Genomic DNA, 16,670 nt, shown 5'->3' with positions numbered 1-16,670 from the left:
GCATTTTTAAAATGTTTTCTCTAAAAAGACTTAAGTACCAGTTCTGTTCATTACAACATCTCAAACCCTAAAAGAATCAGTTGTCCTTTTTAGATGGTGGTGATGTGCATCCATTTGCATTACCAAGAAGCTGTTACAAGGAGAAAAGAGGGAAATTTTTTTCACTAAACTGTTACTACATCAGGAATTGACAGGAGTCATTTCAATAATTTCTTCTGTCAAAAGAGAGGAAGGACATAACAGGACGTTCTATTTGGAGACATTTTTTAACCTTAGTCTTCCTGTTTTGCTGAGAGGGGACTCAGATGTTCATCTTTTTTCCTTTGTCATTGAGCAGGAAAAAGTTATCAGGAGAAACAGGTTCTTAAGTTATTAATTCATTACAATTTTAGGAAATTTTTCCTGCTATAAGTGAAGTAACTTTTTTAAGAGTCTCCTGCCAAAAGGAAAACCTTAATTTTCACAATGGACCATCTGTTTAACATTCAGTTGACCTTTTATTTTGTGACACGATTTTGAGAGGGGCAAGATTTACTCCTCTGTAGATACTGTCCTATTCTGTGCTTCATAGCACACTGGATGATTTGGGTAATTTGCTATGTTTTTCCCACCTGCACCCCTCAACCCCAAATTAAGTTCAGAGGTTTTGAGGTTTTTATTATACTGCTTGTATTTTGCTCCCATACAGAAAACCTTAATTATCACAAAACATTTTCTTTTAAAAAATAGGATTTAGTAAACCTTTTTTCTCTCTTTGTGGAAGTCTCTCAGGTGCAGAGAATTGAGTTAATCTTACTAATTTTACTAACTCATTCACCCAAAAATATTAGAAGCCCTATAATGTGTCAGGTGTTCTGCTTGACACTAAAGGCCCAGTGGTAAGCAACCAGATAACGATTTTTTAAAATTTTATTTTAAAGATAAGTTTATTTTAGAAGTGAAAGAGAATGAGCAGGGGGAGGGGCAGAGGGAAAGGAACAGAGAGAAACTCAAGCAGACTGCTGAGCACAGAGCCAGCGTCCAACTCTTGGTTTTTCACAACCCTGAGATCGTGACCTGAGCCAAAACCAAGAGTCAGACACTTAACTGACTGAGCCACCAGGCACCCCAGCCAAATGTGATTTTTGCCCTATGGCACTCATAGTCTAGTTTGTGGCACATTGTCATCATCAGTCTATGAACATAAGCCCTACTTTTGTTTTATTTATTTATTTTTTGTTTCCTTCAACCTCTTTTCCTGTTCCCCCTCCACAAGCATCCACTCAGATACATGTCTTTAAATATATAACTTTTATATGTGTGGTTTTAATTTACATTAGTGGTGGTATAGACCTCAATTTATTCCTTTTTCTCACCCAGTACTGTATTTTTAAGCTCTAGCCAGCAGACTGCATAATACTCCATTATCTGCATCCAAAACATTTACTTACTCATTTCCTGGTGATGGAATCTGTGTTGCTTCCTATACCCTGGTACAAATAATGCTGCAGTGATCAAGCACCCTTGTGACACATTTCCTTAAGGATTTCTGCAAGTATTTCTTTGGAGTACTTACCAAGTGGAATGCTGGGTCACAGGTAGACAGAATGGCTTAAGCAGTTCCCAGAAAGGTTTCTGTTTTCCCCTGTTCTTACCAGTACTTCATATTACTCAGTTTTCTTTTATTTTTCTTACAGCGTTAAAGTGGTATTTCTTGCATTTCTCTGATAGTTGGTGAGAGTGGCCTTTCTTAACATACTTGATAGCTTTTTATCCTGTAAATTGCCTATTAATATTTTTTGCCCATTTGTTCTCCTGAGTTACCTTTATTTTTCTTGCTTTTGTAGAAGTTCTCATATTTAAGATATTAACTCTGATAATTTTAGATGAAAGTCATTATTCCAAAAGCATTTTCACTGAATAGAAATCTCTATTTGAAGGAAATTAAATCTACCAGTATTTTAGCTCCTAGATTTTTTTTTTTTAAGTTTTATTAGTTTTGCCTTTTAGATCTGTTAATCCATCTGGAGTTTGTGTTCTGCATACATAATGAGAGGTAGGGCTCCAACTACTTTTTGCCTATGTAAATACGTGAGTTTTTCCAGCATGTCCTAAAGAATTCACCTTTTTTTTTTTTTTTTTTTTTTTACTGCTGTAAGAAACCACCTTTGTCATATGAGATTTTCATTTCTACATAGGTCTGTTTATAAGCTCTGTATTCTGTTACAGTTAGGTCTGTTTCTGTGTCAGCACTAGTCTGTCTTTACTATTATTTTGGCTTTGTGTGTAGTCTCTCAATAACTGGGAGAGAAAACTCCCAGCTACCCTGCAAGTACATACATACATTAGTTCTTTCTTTGCAAAATAACCTTAGCTTTCCGTAGACTTGGTGGGGGTGGGGGTGGGGGAGCAGGGTGAAGATGGTAAAAAGCTTTATTTTTTTTAAGGATTTTATTTTCAAGTAATCTGTATACCCAGTGTGGGGCTTGAACTTACAACCCTGAGATCAGGAGTTCCGTGTTACACCAACTGAACCAGCTAGGCACTGCAGTAAACTGCTTTTTAAGATGTAATTCTCAGGGCACATGGGTGGCTCAGTCGGTTAAGGGTCTGACTCTTATTTTCAGGGTCTTGAGTTCAAGTCTTACATTGGGCTCCATGCTGTGCACAGGGCCTACATTAAAAAATAAAGATGTAATTCACATACTATACAATCTGCTTACTTAAAATGTGCAGATAGTGGTTTTTAATTATATTTAAAAAGTTCTGCAGCTACTACTTAAAACAATTTTTAGAGCATTTTCATTACCCCCAAAAGAAACCCCATACTCTAGCCATTGCTCTCCAGCCCTCCCATTTTCCATAGCCCTAGACTTGGCTCCAATGATTTTTATGACTGCCTTTCACTTGGTATAAGTTTTTCAAGATTCATTTACTTAATACCATGCATCAGTGTTTTTTTTTTTTATCACTGAATGATGTTCTGTGATGTGGATATACCACATCTTTTTTTTACCCATTCATCAGTTGATGGACATTTGGATAGTTTCTACTTTATGGCTGTTATGAATTATGCCACTGTGAATATTCATGTACAAGTTTTTGTGTGGATATAGGTTTTCGTTTTTCTTGTGTATATACGTAGTGGAATTGCTTGGTCAGATGTTAACACTCTGTGTTTATAAACTTTTTAAGGAACTGCCAACTGTTTTCCAATTTAATTGCTCCATTTTACTTCCCGCCAACAGTATATAAAGGTTCCAGTTTCTCCGTATCCTTGTCAATTTTGGTCTTACCTGTCTTTTTTATTATTGCCATCCTAGCGGGTATGAAGTGGTATTCTGGTTTTCATTTGCATTTCCTTAATAACTAATGATGTTGAACATCTTTTCACATACTTGTTAGCCATTTGTAACTCTTCTTCAGAAAAATGTCAAATCATTTCTCCATTTTTTATTTGCATTGGGTTTTTCTTTTATGTTACTCAAGAATTTAATTCATATCCTCAAACTTACTTAGTTTATTGAGTTTTTTTTTTTAATTTTAAAGACTATGTATTTCTGCTTTTTCATTTAGTGTTTTGGTTTTTTGCTTATCTCTGTTCATCAGTCTCCTGTGGGTACTCTTTCCGCAAAACAGTGGTTATGAGTTCAGGCTTCAGAGTCATTCTGCCACACATATCAGTTCTGTCACTTAACCAAGCTGTGTGACCGTTGTAGGTTACATAACTATTCTGTGCCTCTGTTTCCTCAAATGGAAAATGGGTGAATTGATAGTCCCTATGTCAGAAGGTTGTTGAATGGATTAAATGAGTTATCTAAGAGTCAGCTTTTGGATCTATTGATACTGTTATCTGCCCTTAATTATTTCTTTCTGTTTATACTCCTTGAGTTTAACACACTGACAGATAGTCAAGCTTGAACATTTGTAATGAATAACTATAACTACTTCAAGTGTATCCTAGAACCTATAATTTTATGGTGGTTATATCTGATTCATTAATAGTCATATTTGTATTTTTCTTCCATGTCTTAAGTGTATCAATATTAATACCATTCTGAACAAGTCAAGTGAGTATTGCCTCAGCACATTTTTCTCTTAATCCCTAACTCTTCTTCCAAATCTCTTTATATTCATACTCCCCAAAGTTTTGATTTTGTATTGTTTGGGGATATACGTTGCTTTCCCACCCCACCCCCCATTGCTTGCTTTAAAACAAAACAACCTATTATATTAACTATTCTTTATCATATCTGAGATATTTCATAGAATTCTCTTGGATTTATTTTTGTCCTTGCTGGAGTTTCTCAAAGAGGGTCTCTGTTTGGTAAGGCTTCTCTGAGTTTTAGTATGCCTGCAGCTAATTTATTTTATCCTTATTTTAAAATGTTATTTTAGGGGCGCCTGGGTGGCTCAGTCATTAAGCATCTGCCTTCGGCTCAGGGCGTGATCCCGGCGTTCTGGGATCGAGCCCCACATCAGGCTCCTCCGCTAGGAGCCTGCTTCTTCCTCTCCCACTCCCCTTGCTTGTGTTCCCTCTCTGGCTGTCTCTCTGTCAAATAAATAAAATCTTTAAAAAAAAATGTTATTTTATCTCTGTGTAAATTCTAGGTTCAAAGTTTTGGGATTTTTTCTTTCTCACTTTAAAACCCCCTCTCCAGTATCTTCCAGTTTCTAGTGTTGGTTTTGAAAAGTCAGATGTTCCTTTGTAGGCAGTCATTCTTTCTAGAAATTTTCATATTTTTGTTTCTGGCAGTCTTAATATTTACTATAATTTGTCTAGCCTGTGAGAATTTTCTTAAATACCTGTTAAGCACTCTGAGCAATTTCAGGCTGAATTTTTTCTTTAATTCTGAGAAAGTCTGAGATTCTTATCTTTATTTTCTCCTCTTTTTTCCCCTCTCTGGGGCTCTTATAATATTGATACTGGTTTTTCTACTTCTGTCTTCCTTAAATTTTCTTTCATGTTTTCTCTGTCTTCATCCCTTTCATCCTGAAAAATACCCTGTTTGGGAATTCTTTAATCTGCTCTTTCAGCTCAGTAATACATTTCTTGCTGATCTTGTACCCAACCCATCAGGTTAATTCTTTGTTTTGATACTGATTTCTCTATGTCAGGGATTCCAGTTGGGTCTTTCTTTTTGGCACTTTCCCACTGCATCTTCCATACTCTCTTTTTTGGTTGGCTCTGTTGGTTAAGTGTCTGCCGCCTTCTCAAGTCATCATGAGCTTGGAGTCCCACATAGGGCTCCCTGCTCAGCGGGAAGTCTGCTGCTCCCTCTGACCCTCCCTCATCTTGGTGCGCACACACACTCTGTTTTTCTGTCTCTCTCAAATAAATAAATTAAATCTTTAAAAAAAAAAAAAAAGGTCAGGTTGTCCTTTTATTAGATCCTGGCACTGCAGCTTTTCTCCTTCTGATTCTCTCCTTTGGTGTTCATCCCAGAAGCGACTCTGCAGTATTACGTACGTTCACTCAGCAAGATTTATTTTTAAGTTACTTTATTATCATATATAAAAGTCTTCATGTTCAAGAGGTAAATTATAGGAACAAACAGCTATGTACAGCTTCCTTATTATCAACCAAGCATTTAATAGAGTCTTGAGGGTCAGCAGTTGCTGGTTGTAAGGTAATTGGAAGCAAGAAATAGCTGTAAACAGATTATTAAACAGATAGCATTGATAATACTGTACCTTATATCTCATCTTTTTTTTCTAGGTCATCTCCTTCTTGTAAACTGACCCTTTGAACTTTCTTTCCTGCCATCCTCTTCACCGGGTCTTCCTATATCCTCATGACCAGGATAATAAATTTGTAGCCAAATCCTCTAGTAGACATCACTAATTTATGACCTGTTCTTTGCCTTCCAAGCCTTGCATATGCCCTTAGAATCCTCAGTACAATATTTCACGGAGTCAGAGTTACCACTAAAGGTGACACCTCATTGTCATTTCTGTTTTATCACACTCTTTTTCCAACTAGACTATGACATTAACTTATTCATGCTCTATTTTTTTGAAGGTTGAAAAGGAATTAAGTTAGAATAGCAAGTAGAGGTGTTTATTAATATCCAAGATCCTGCCCTTCCCTTGCTCTGAAAGCCTTTTACACCACTCCTATCTTTGTTTCTCTAGCTGGTGTTTCTCCTTCTTTCTACCTAATTAGTTTACATTGGGAAATTAGTACATGTCTGTTGAGCATATGAACAAGATTTTGATTCTGTAGTGAGTGAAAAGGGCATTTCTTTCTTTACAAACTCACTTCTTGAGTCTCCTGTTGTGGTTTCTTCTCATATATAATTACATTCGGTATAATGGTATGATGTACATTTTTTTTTTCCAGTCTTCCTGTTTAGTTTTTTTTTTTTAGAACATTAGGTGCCACCAAATCTCTAGAAAGTGTTTGTTTTGAATGCCTTCTTCCTGGACTAAGCAATCTGTTACCTACTGCTAAAAAGAGGAATTTGAGAAAGAACAAGATAAAAAGAAATGCTGGTGGGGCAAACAAGTATGACTGTATTTTTTGTTCCTGACTTAATATCAACTAAGTACTTTAAAAACACTAATGAAAAAGACAGGAGAGTGGACCATCCTTAAGTGCGCCATCTGTATGGCCATTCCTGTAGTGATGTCCTGACTACATCATTGTATTTGTTCTTCACAACCAGGCATTGACCTCATCTACTTAAGAAGACAATGAGGGTTACAAAGGTAAACAAACGGCTTGGAGTGGAATCCCAACTCTACCACTTACTAGCTGTCTGACTTCAAACCTTGTAACTCACTTCTTCCCATCCAACCATATAGGAAATTTTAGCAGATTTTATCTTTTTTTTGTAGCCTTTATATTGTAGCCTTTTTAATTTGGGCAATAATTACATTACAGACATATATTTTATGTTTTATAGGTTATTTGAGCCACTGGCACTATGGCTAAATTGATAGGCTTCTGAGATAAATAGTTTTCTGAGCCTTTGAGGCAGTGTAGCCCAGGGATGTAGGACAGTGGCTGAGCCTGTTGTCAAATCCTGGCTCCACTGCTGCCTCACACTGTGCACGTTTCTTTTCTCAGATCAACCAGGGTTGTTTTGAGAATTAAATGTGGTAATACACATAGAATACCTAGCACAATGCCTGACAAATAGGAAGCACTTCATTTAATGAAAATGAGCAATGTATATGGTATCATTATATATTTACTATATCATGTTAAATACCTAGCTTCTCAACGACATTCTGAGAATTTCACTGACTTAACCCAGAAATTACCCACAGCTCTAAAAATACTTCATACCTCCTATGCTGTTATCTGTGTAGCAATAACAAATATTACCTCTCCTCTTCATATTAGTTTTCATATTTGGTTAAATATTATAATATATAATCACTATTACTTGAAACATGATTTAATGAGTGTCTCCTGGTCAGAAATATTTGCCTCACCAGAGGACTTAAATTATTTCCAGAACAATGCCAAAAATCTGGGCAAAGGATACTTGAAATAATAGCAGTAGACACTGAATACCAGTAGAATTTACCAGTACCTTTGTTTTAACCTTCTGTTGTATGAAAATGCACAATCCATATTCAAAAATTAAAGCATTTGCTATCTTCTTTTCTTTTTCAGAAGATGAATAATCTTTCATTTAGTGAGCTATGTTGCCTCTTCTGCTGTCCACCTTGCCCTGGGAAAATTGCTTCAAAATTAGCATTTTTGCCACCTGATCCTACTTACACATTGATGTGTGATGAAAGTGGAAGTCGCTGGACTTTACATCTGTCAGAACGAGCAGACTGGCAATATTCTTCTAGAGAAAAAGATGCTATTGAGTGTTTCATGACTAGAACCAGTAAAGGCAACAGAATTGCCTGCATGTTTGTGCGTTGTTCACCCAATGCCAAATATACTTTACTCTTCTCACATGGAAATGCTGTTGATCTCGGTCAGATGAGCAGCTTTTACATAGGACTGGGATCACGGATTAATTGTAATATATTCTCATATGATTATTCTGGATATGGCGCAAGTTCTGGGAAACCAACAGAGAAGAACCTCTATGCAGATATCGAAGCTGCTTGGCTTGCTCTTAGGACAAGGTAAATCGTGACTGGGAATTATTTTGCACATTTAATATGATGGTTAACTAAAATTTTCTTAGATAAAAAAAACTAGTTTTTATAACACATGTTTTAGAAGTACTAAGTAGAGGTCATATTTGCCAATATATACCTATTAAGAATTAAGCTCCTAGATTGTAATTTTAAATTTTTATAAAATAGCATGGTTTTTAAGACAGATCTCATTTATGTCTGTTAGTGTGTGTGTGTGATTTTCTTTAAAATTTAAGCCAGTGACAAATAGTTGGTTTTATAAACCTGTGGAGTGTGATATAAAAATGTTTATTCAAAGTTGGAACATTTCAAGGGAGTGAAAGATAACATGACTTAGCTAATCATTTACTTACTCTATCATTAAGAGTATAAGAGGCTGGGTTCTTTTTGTTAAAATCATAAGCCAGGGTTTGCATTATTTTATGTAAAAATCTTTTAGAAGTATGACTTACAGATACTTTATTGGAATCATTTTTAAAGTATTCATTCTGGGGCACCTGGGTGGCACAGCAGTTAGGCATCTGCCTTTGGCTCAGGGCGTGATCCCGGCGTTATGGGATCGAGCCCCACATCAGGCTCCTCCGCTAGGAGCCTGCTTCTTCCTCTCCCACTCCCCCTGCTTGTGTTCCCTCTCTCACTGGCTGTCTCTATCTCTGTCAAATAAATAAATAAAATCTTAAAAAAAAAAGAACAGTTTTTAAGGATGCTAAGGTATAGCAGATAGCCTTCATTATTAATGCTTCTCAATAACATGAAAAGATAACTTTATTTAGCCAAAACATACTAGTGTCCAATGCCGTAGGTGTATGTGAAAAAGAAAAAAAATGCTCTTCTAAAGTGGTTAACTTTTTCCTATTTTTTACCTTGTCTGATACCAGTTCGAAGGAAACATTATAAAATCCTAGTCTTGATTTAATTCATCTTTTTAAACATAGTTGATGACCATACATACTTGATGAATGAGGAACAAGGGCAGAGTAGAAGAATTTCTAAATAGTATAACAGTCTTTGAGCTCATTGTCTGTGTGCTATAATGAAAAAGTGGGAGTCAGGGTACCTGGGTTCTAATTATAGGTCTGCCGCTGACTTACTCTGATTTTGAACATCTGCTTTGTAAGCAGCTGAACTAGATTAGATGGTCTTTAAAGTCCTTTCTGAGTTGTACTATTCTGAAATTCTTTTTTTTTTTTTAAAGATTTTTTTAATGTATTTATTTGACAGAGACAGAGACAGCTAGCGAGAGAGGGAACACAAGCAGGGGGAGTGGGAGAGGAAGAAGCAGGCTCCTAGCAGAGGAGCCTGATGTGGGGCTCGAACCCATAACGCCGGGATCACGCCCTGAGCCGAAGGCAGACGCTTAACCGCTGTGCCACCCAGGCGCCCCCTGAAATTCTGTTATTGCTTTGAGTTCTCTGATGCTAAATTGGCAGCTGCTTCTACTCTGGAGCCTTGCCATTGCTAACATTAGCCTAAACCCATAGTTGCCACCAACAGTGCTGCTATTCAGCTAACAGCAACCATATAGCCTCAAGAGTTAACACTGATGCTGCAAATGTTCATTTTTGTAACTTCAGTCAGGTCTTTGTAAAGAAAAAGGCTTTTCTAAGTTTACTTATAGAGTCAGTCTGGAGTAGATGGAGCCCAACCCCTGGGGCATATCTAAATGCCTATGTAGGACTGATTGGAAGAAATTATGGGAAAGTATGTCATTACTTGGATAGTTCAAAGAGCCCTGGGACCCTGGAAAGGGCCAGAGGAAGCACATGGGGTTTGTCTTGCTATTTTTTCATGTTTAGATAGTTGGAAAGCTCCATTACCTTTTCAAAAGACCAGATGCTGTTGTGCAAATTGCCCTTAGCATCCAGAAGTGACTGCTCTCAGACTTCTAAAGTGGAAAAGCATATTTGATCTTACACCATAGACAAGTAACAGTGCTTGGAACTTAGATTATATCTGATACATTTGAGGCAATGAGTTGACCAATTTAGATCTACAGCATTTTTAAAGGGGATAAGGCAGTACTCGAGATTTTAGCATGAAGTTTGTTCATAATTGAGTCATAAGGCATTTGAAATTCTCTTTCATATGTTTGTCTTACCAATAGTAGTAAAGGCACCTTTCAAGAAAACTTGTAATTTGCTTTCAGCTAAAGGAAATATTTTTTTATTCATTCCATACAGTAACCATATGTAGTAGCAGTTTTTCATCACTATGACAAACTTCAAAAAATAAAATGAGCCATTTTTGATGTCTAAACAAAGAACTTTCGTTATATTGAATGGAAAATAGACAGTTAATGTCTATTAAACATCAATGTGTTAAAATATTAGTGATGTGCTATGTTAAGGATTTAGCCAACCGTATGCCACATTGAACTGCATAAATGATTTAATGAAAAGTTTGAAATTTTAAAAGACCTCAGCAGTTATTTTCCAAAAGAGGAAACAGATGAAATAAGAATATAGATATTGTTATAGCAGTAAATATGATAATGACTAAGAAACATATTTTAAATATAAATTTGACATTGTCTCATTTTAAGTCATTCTATTACAAGATTAAGTGCTTAGAAAATGATTGCATATTTCATACCAGTCCAACTCTCCCCCCCCACTTTTTTTTAATTTCTGAATTTGTAGATACGGCATTCGCCCTGAAAATGTGATTATATATGGCCAAAGTATAGGGACAGTACCATCTGTGGATCTTGCTGCTCGGTATGAGAGTGCTGCTGTTATTCTTCATTCTCCTTTGACTTCGGGAATGCGAGTTGCTTTTCCTGATACCAAGAAGACCTACTGTTTTGATGCATTCCCAAAGTAAGTATCAATATTCAAAATTGTTTAATTCAGTGAAACTTGAAGGGCATTTTTTTCATCATTTAAGGTATTCATAATACAATTCATTCAGCCATGAACTTCTATTTCACATATATTACAGAAATTGTCGAAAATAAATTTTTAAAAAGGGGTGGTGGCAGGAGCCCAGTCAGGAGGCTGAAGTATTTGAGCAATAGTAATCCTGATGAAAAGAGTTGAGGGCCTTATACCCAGAGAGTGGCAGAGTGGCACTAATTAGTAGTATTAGAGATAAGAGAATGAATTTGAGAAATGAAATTGACAGAACTGAGTGTCAGGGTGAATAGAGGATGCTAAACAAAAGAACCTGAATGTAATTCCCAGGGTTCTGACTTGAGGTGTTAATGAATAATGGTACCGTTCAATGAGACATAATACTAGACGAGAGGAAGAGTAAAGGGAAAATGAGACATGTGCATGAAAATTAGTGAATGGCATTTAATGATAGCTGATTTATAAAAGAAGTGAACTGCAAAAAAGTTCTGTCTTAAATTAACTTGAATAAGTATTGCCACCACAAAGTCTGCAAACACAGTTTTATTCAAATTTGAAGGGAGGACTACTACTCCTTAAGACAAGATGAAAGTTCCTCTAGCTCCTCTTCATACTTGGAAAAAACTCCTGGCCCGTTTTTTTCAAAGGGAGAAGGCAAGAAGTGAGAAGCTGGCAAATTTCAGTCTGTAGTCTTTTCCCCAATTGGCAGCTATACAAAGAATTTTTTGTGAATGATAGATGAGCCAAAGGCCAGAGTCATCACTTGCTTTTTTATAAAAACAAGGGTCATTTCAAAAGCAAATTTTTTCATTATTAGCCAGTAAGGGATCACTTTTGTAGGGAAGCTGATGGTGGGAGCATATGATTAGGCTGTGGGAGGTTTTTTGTTTTTACATTAATTTGGGGTTTTTGTTTTAGATAATGGTATGTTGGAAGGTATGTGCATTACACTGCTGTGAAAAATAAAAATGATAGAGGGAGTATTTGGGTAATGCTTTATCTCTGTCCAGCTCCCTCTTTCATTTCTGCTACACCAACAAAGAGTAACTGCAAACTGTTTGAAAGAGAATATAAATTTGTTATAATTCCTTTACTATTGAACATTTGATACCAAATAATATACCAAAGCATTTTTCCTTACCAAGTGCAGCCTTGAATTATTTCATAGATTTCCTTTTTCAAGATTGCATCCTCATTTTATAACACCTTCTTTCTCTCTTTGGGAAGTTTTTTTTTTTAACCATTAAAATTTGTAAGGTCTCTTTGTGTAGTTTATTATCTCCTTCAAGTTGCCTTTTTAAAATTGTTTTGATCTCTCTCTAATATTTAAAGTATTCTCTGTTGTCTGATGATAATTCTTGGTTGTCTCTTCATACGTAAGAGTGAGGAACTAAAGAGCTGATCTGAAGCAGGTGGTTGAGTCTTGCTGAGAGTGAGCTTCACTCTACAGTGATCTGGTCAAATCAGTTACTTGGGGATCCCACCCTGTGTCACTATTTCTGTCTTTTAAGGTATATATAGTCTCCAACAAGGACCCTTTCTAAAAGTCCTCCCTGGAGGATTGAAGGCCTGGCTGCCAGCATTCTGGGAACCCAGTACAGAAAATGGGTTCATAGCAGCAGTATGTGTGTTTACACATGTTTACTTCTTGCCTTAAACTGTGCCTCACAAGTCCCTGGTCCACAAAACCTTCAGTTTTGGGTAGAGTACAGCTACCAATCTACAAAAAGAAGGGGAAGACACCTGGAGAGGGACATATTTGTTAAACGGACTTCAAACAAATTCTGTGGACTCCTGTCACCTGCCTTCATTGCCATGTCAGTTCCTAGCCTTCTGGATTATCCCATGATATAAATTGGATTGTTTCTTTACTTTACCTTCTATTCCCTTAAAATTGGTTTTTCCCCACACTGTTTATCTGTTATCCCACTCATTTATCTGCTTTCCAGCTCCAAAATTTTGTTTTATTATATTCTCCCTATTTTTGTGAGTTGATACCCCAAAACAAAAAACATTTTGCTGTCATTTTAGTAGATTAAGGGGGAGAAAAAAACAGGAGTGCACAGGGGTACAAAGTTAGCACATACTTCAATAGTCCTTAGTTTCCTCCTCTCCTTCCAACCTACGTTTCTCTAAACATTGTAGAAAGGTGCATGCAGTAGGTTGCTGGTAACCATTGAAAGATTCCCTCAAAACAGAAGTGCATGAAGTTAGCTTCCTCAGGCAATCCTAAGATAAGGAGTATGTAAAGTGACTTTTAAATCTTACTTGAAATCCAAGAGGCATTCATTTTTTCTGGGTTGATTCAAAGACCGTTCTGGTATTTGAATGATCTGTCGGGATGTTGCAAGAAAACTTGTCATACGTTCCTTTTCATAGCTAATTCATTGACTTTCTCTCCCCTCTTTTCTTACAGCATTGACAAAATCTCTAAGATAACCTCTCCAGTATTAATAATTCATGGGACTGAAGATGAAGTCATTGACTTTTCACATGGCCTCGCACTGTTTGAGCGTTGCCAAAGACCTGTGGAGCCTCTGTGGGTTGAAGGGGCAGGTCACAATGATGTGGAACTTTATGGACAGTACCTTGAAAGGTTGAAACAGTTTGTGTCACAGGAACTGGTAAATTTGTAAAATATTCTGTAAATTTGCATACTGGGGTTTTTTTTTTCTTGCTGAACTGCACTCTTTGGTAAATAACATAAAACCTGAAGGTTTTGTTTGCAAATCATGTCAGTTGCCTTCATAAATGTACAGGTAATGATTTGTTAACAGACTTAATGAAGGTTTTTATTACCAGAACTAGAAACTGGAAATAACAGTATCATGCAGTCAGGCTGTGTAATTTATATTTTTTCTGTGAATTTTTTTTTAAACATCAAAATGAGTACTGTATGAAATTTTAATTCTATAAAATCAAATGCTGTAAAAGTATTGCCAAATGCTTTTGCATATCAGAAACAAATTTATAGATATTTTTAAAACATCTCAATGTACTAAATCTTATCCAGGTATACAAATGTAATATTCTTTCAATAAAAAACTGTATATCTAAAATGATTCAAGTACTCATAGTAGAATAAACTGTATGAAAACGTGCAAGTTCACTTGAGATAACCTAAACCCTGTTGTACAGGGATTGAGGTTTAAACAGTTATTTTATTGTAGAATATATTCAATTTTCTGTATTTCCTGGTTATCATACATTTTCTCCTTTAAAAAAAATGATGTAAGTCTTAATTTTTATGCCATCTATTAATTTACCAACTAGTTACCTTGTAAATGAGAAGTCATGATATCACTGAATTTTAACTAGTTCTGATTTATAGGTTTGGTACTGTGAGGCAACTACTTAAAATTCTCATTTTTGTTACTTAAAAGGCATTTAGAGCTTCAAGAATGATTTTGTATGCAATGTTGTTTTAAATTTTGACTAATCTCATAGAATTGCAGTACTCTTCATTAAAAGAAAATCTTGAGAGTCCGTTAGATGTTCTTCAGGACCACAAACAGGCTGGCTATTTGGTCATTTTTCACCTTGGCTATTTTTAATAGGATCTATTGTTTTAGATTACTATCTGAGAATTTCATGAATTCACTCCTGGATACAGGAGATAAGAGAACATTTAATTCATAACTTTTATATTAACCAATGTAGTAAAAAACAAAGCTCACACACAAAAACTAAGTTGCCTTTCCTTGAATGAATCCTGCCTGAATAAAACAACGAAAGAAAAATAAAAATAAAATTAACGGTATGTAGTCTAATTTGTAAATGAATGAATATTGAAATAATACACACTGTGGATATATTTTAAGGCCTTATGTAGTTTTAATTGTTCTGCTTGTTCTGTGGTTATGTCTAAGACTATAGTATATGATTCTTTTCAAAGTATATCAAGTATTGTGAATGCTTTGGTTCAGATGTGTCAGATTTAACAGTAAAACAACAAATATACCACCCAGCTGTGCTTGTTTGCCTTCTTCCATGCTTCCCACCCCTTACCATAAGAACTGAAAACATTCACCATTCATCTTTATAGAACATAGTTGTGTAGTTTTCTCAATTTTATCATCACTTCTTTTTTTGGAGAGGTTTCTTCTCAAGATTATTTTGGAGCCTGTACTATTCCTTTTTTTGTACAACCTACACCCCAGAGTTTAGCTAAATGTTTTCTTTGATTACCTGTTAAATTTAAAATATTGATCATACTAATTCAGTATTCATTCATTCAACAAATATTTATTGAATGTCTAAATCATGTAATACTCTATGCCAGATAAAGGTAGACATCGACCATGCCTTCATAGACTTCACAGTGTAGTGTAACCAAGGAGACAGACACCTTATTACACAAGTATGACTATTTGGATAAGGGCTGAGGGAGATTTGTAGCTTATTATAACACGTAAATGGTACTTTGTGGAGGGGAACGTTGGGAGAAGGGCAAGGAAGAGTTTCACAAAGAAGTTAGATTTGATACGAACTTTGAAGGATGACTAAACCTGCTGGCCAAGGGAAATAATTGCTGGCTGAAGGGAACAGTATGTGGAAACCTAGAGGAAGGACAGTGCTTTTGAAGCATAAAATGCCTGGCCAGAAGTCAAGGAGGAACAGATGGCATAAAGTTGAGGCTGGCAAGTTATTTAGGGGCACAATCTTACCTGGTGTCATAGACCCTGATTATTACCCTAGATACAATAGAATGCCATTGATAGGAATATGAAATTGCATTTACTAAGAGTTTATAGATGGGAAAAAAACTGGATATTTTTAGTTTGCTAGAAATAACGTGAGCCAGTTATACTTGGCTGTAATTTTAGGGTGCAGAAAAATTCATCAGGGGCGATAATCTCATACGAAGGGCTAGTCAAACCACATTTGTAAATATTAATTTCATTTAAGGATACAGTGAAAGGATATTCACAAATTAGAGTAAATCCTGGGATGTTTTACCGAGTTGGAAAGAGTCCCACAAACTAAAACCCAAAGACCAACTGGAGAATTACGTAACTAAGGAATGATAGCTGTGTTCAAATATTTGAGAGGCATGTACAGTTTACTCTTTTTGACTCAGTACAACTAGGTGAAAGTTCCAAAATGGCAGGTGAGAGCTCAGTGTAAGAAAGAGCCAAGTTGTTATTTGTCCATGACAGGGATTGCCTCCTTAGGGTTGAAGAGGATCTTATCACTGGGGAGAAGCTGAGTAACATCTAACACAGTGCTGTAGAAGTAGTTCCAGATTTAAATGTGAAGTTGAACTAGATGGGCTATGTAATGACCCCTTTAAGATTTTATATTCCATTTAGATTTTTCCTACCTTTTCAGAGCATTGCCTGCCCTGCGGTATCCGGAAGACAGTATCATGTAGAAGAATTGGCAAGCAGATCTGGGTTCTCTTCTCACCTGACATCAATTAGATCTGTGGAGTTTCCTCACTGGAAATGAAGAGATGGAACTGATGGACTGACACAATCCCTTATGTTTCTAATGTAGTGAAAATCTCAACCCCATTCATCTGTAACAACTCATACCAATTTTTAACCTGGGCTAGAGTAGCCTCAGGTAACTTGCTTGGATACTTATCTTTTGTGCATACCAACATGGTGTAATTTGGATGGTAGCCCTAACCCTGGGGAAGTGGTTGGCAGTGTACATAGCTCCTGCCGTGTCTTCAAGTATGTAAAGCAGAATAAGAACTTCAATAAATTGGTTTATAATCTA

At 36.1% G+C, this 16,670-nt stretch overlaps 1 protein-coding gene across 4 annotated transcripts in view; it reads left to right on the top strand.

Annotated features, from left to right (window-relative positions):
* Positions 1-16,670, top strand: part of ABHD17B (abhydrolase domain containing 17B, depalmitoylase) — a 49,593-nt gene extending 32,923 nt beyond the window's left edge. For 3 of the 4 annotated variants that reach the window (XM_019794673.2, XM_002914741.4, XM_034647093.1), the window contains exons 2-5: positions 7,607-8,076; positions 10,731-10,910; positions 13,360-13,567; positions 16,275-16,670. In XM_019794673.2, coding sequence (XP_019650232.1) covers positions 7,610-8,076; positions 10,731-10,910; positions 13,360-13,567; positions 16,275-16,394 — 975 coding nt within the window. In that variant the 5' untranslated portion in view covers positions 7,607-7,609 and the 3' untranslated portion in view covers positions 16,395-16,670. Of the gene's footprint in view, positions 1-7,606; positions 8,077-10,730; positions 10,911-13,359 lie in introns of all 4 variants that reach the window. The other variant, XM_034647094.1, reaches the window with a different exon arrangement.

This window comes from Ailuropoda melanoleuca, chromosome 17 (assembly GCF_002007445.2).
Source record: "Ailuropoda melanoleuca isolate Jingjing chromosome 17, ASM200744v2, whole genome shotgun sequence".
Taxonomy (NCBI): Eukaryota; Metazoa; Chordata; class Mammalia; order Carnivora; family Ursidae; genus Ailuropoda; species Ailuropoda melanoleuca.
Note: the sequence above shows the minus strand (reverse complement) of the source record. Positions and strands in the feature narration are given on the sequence as shown.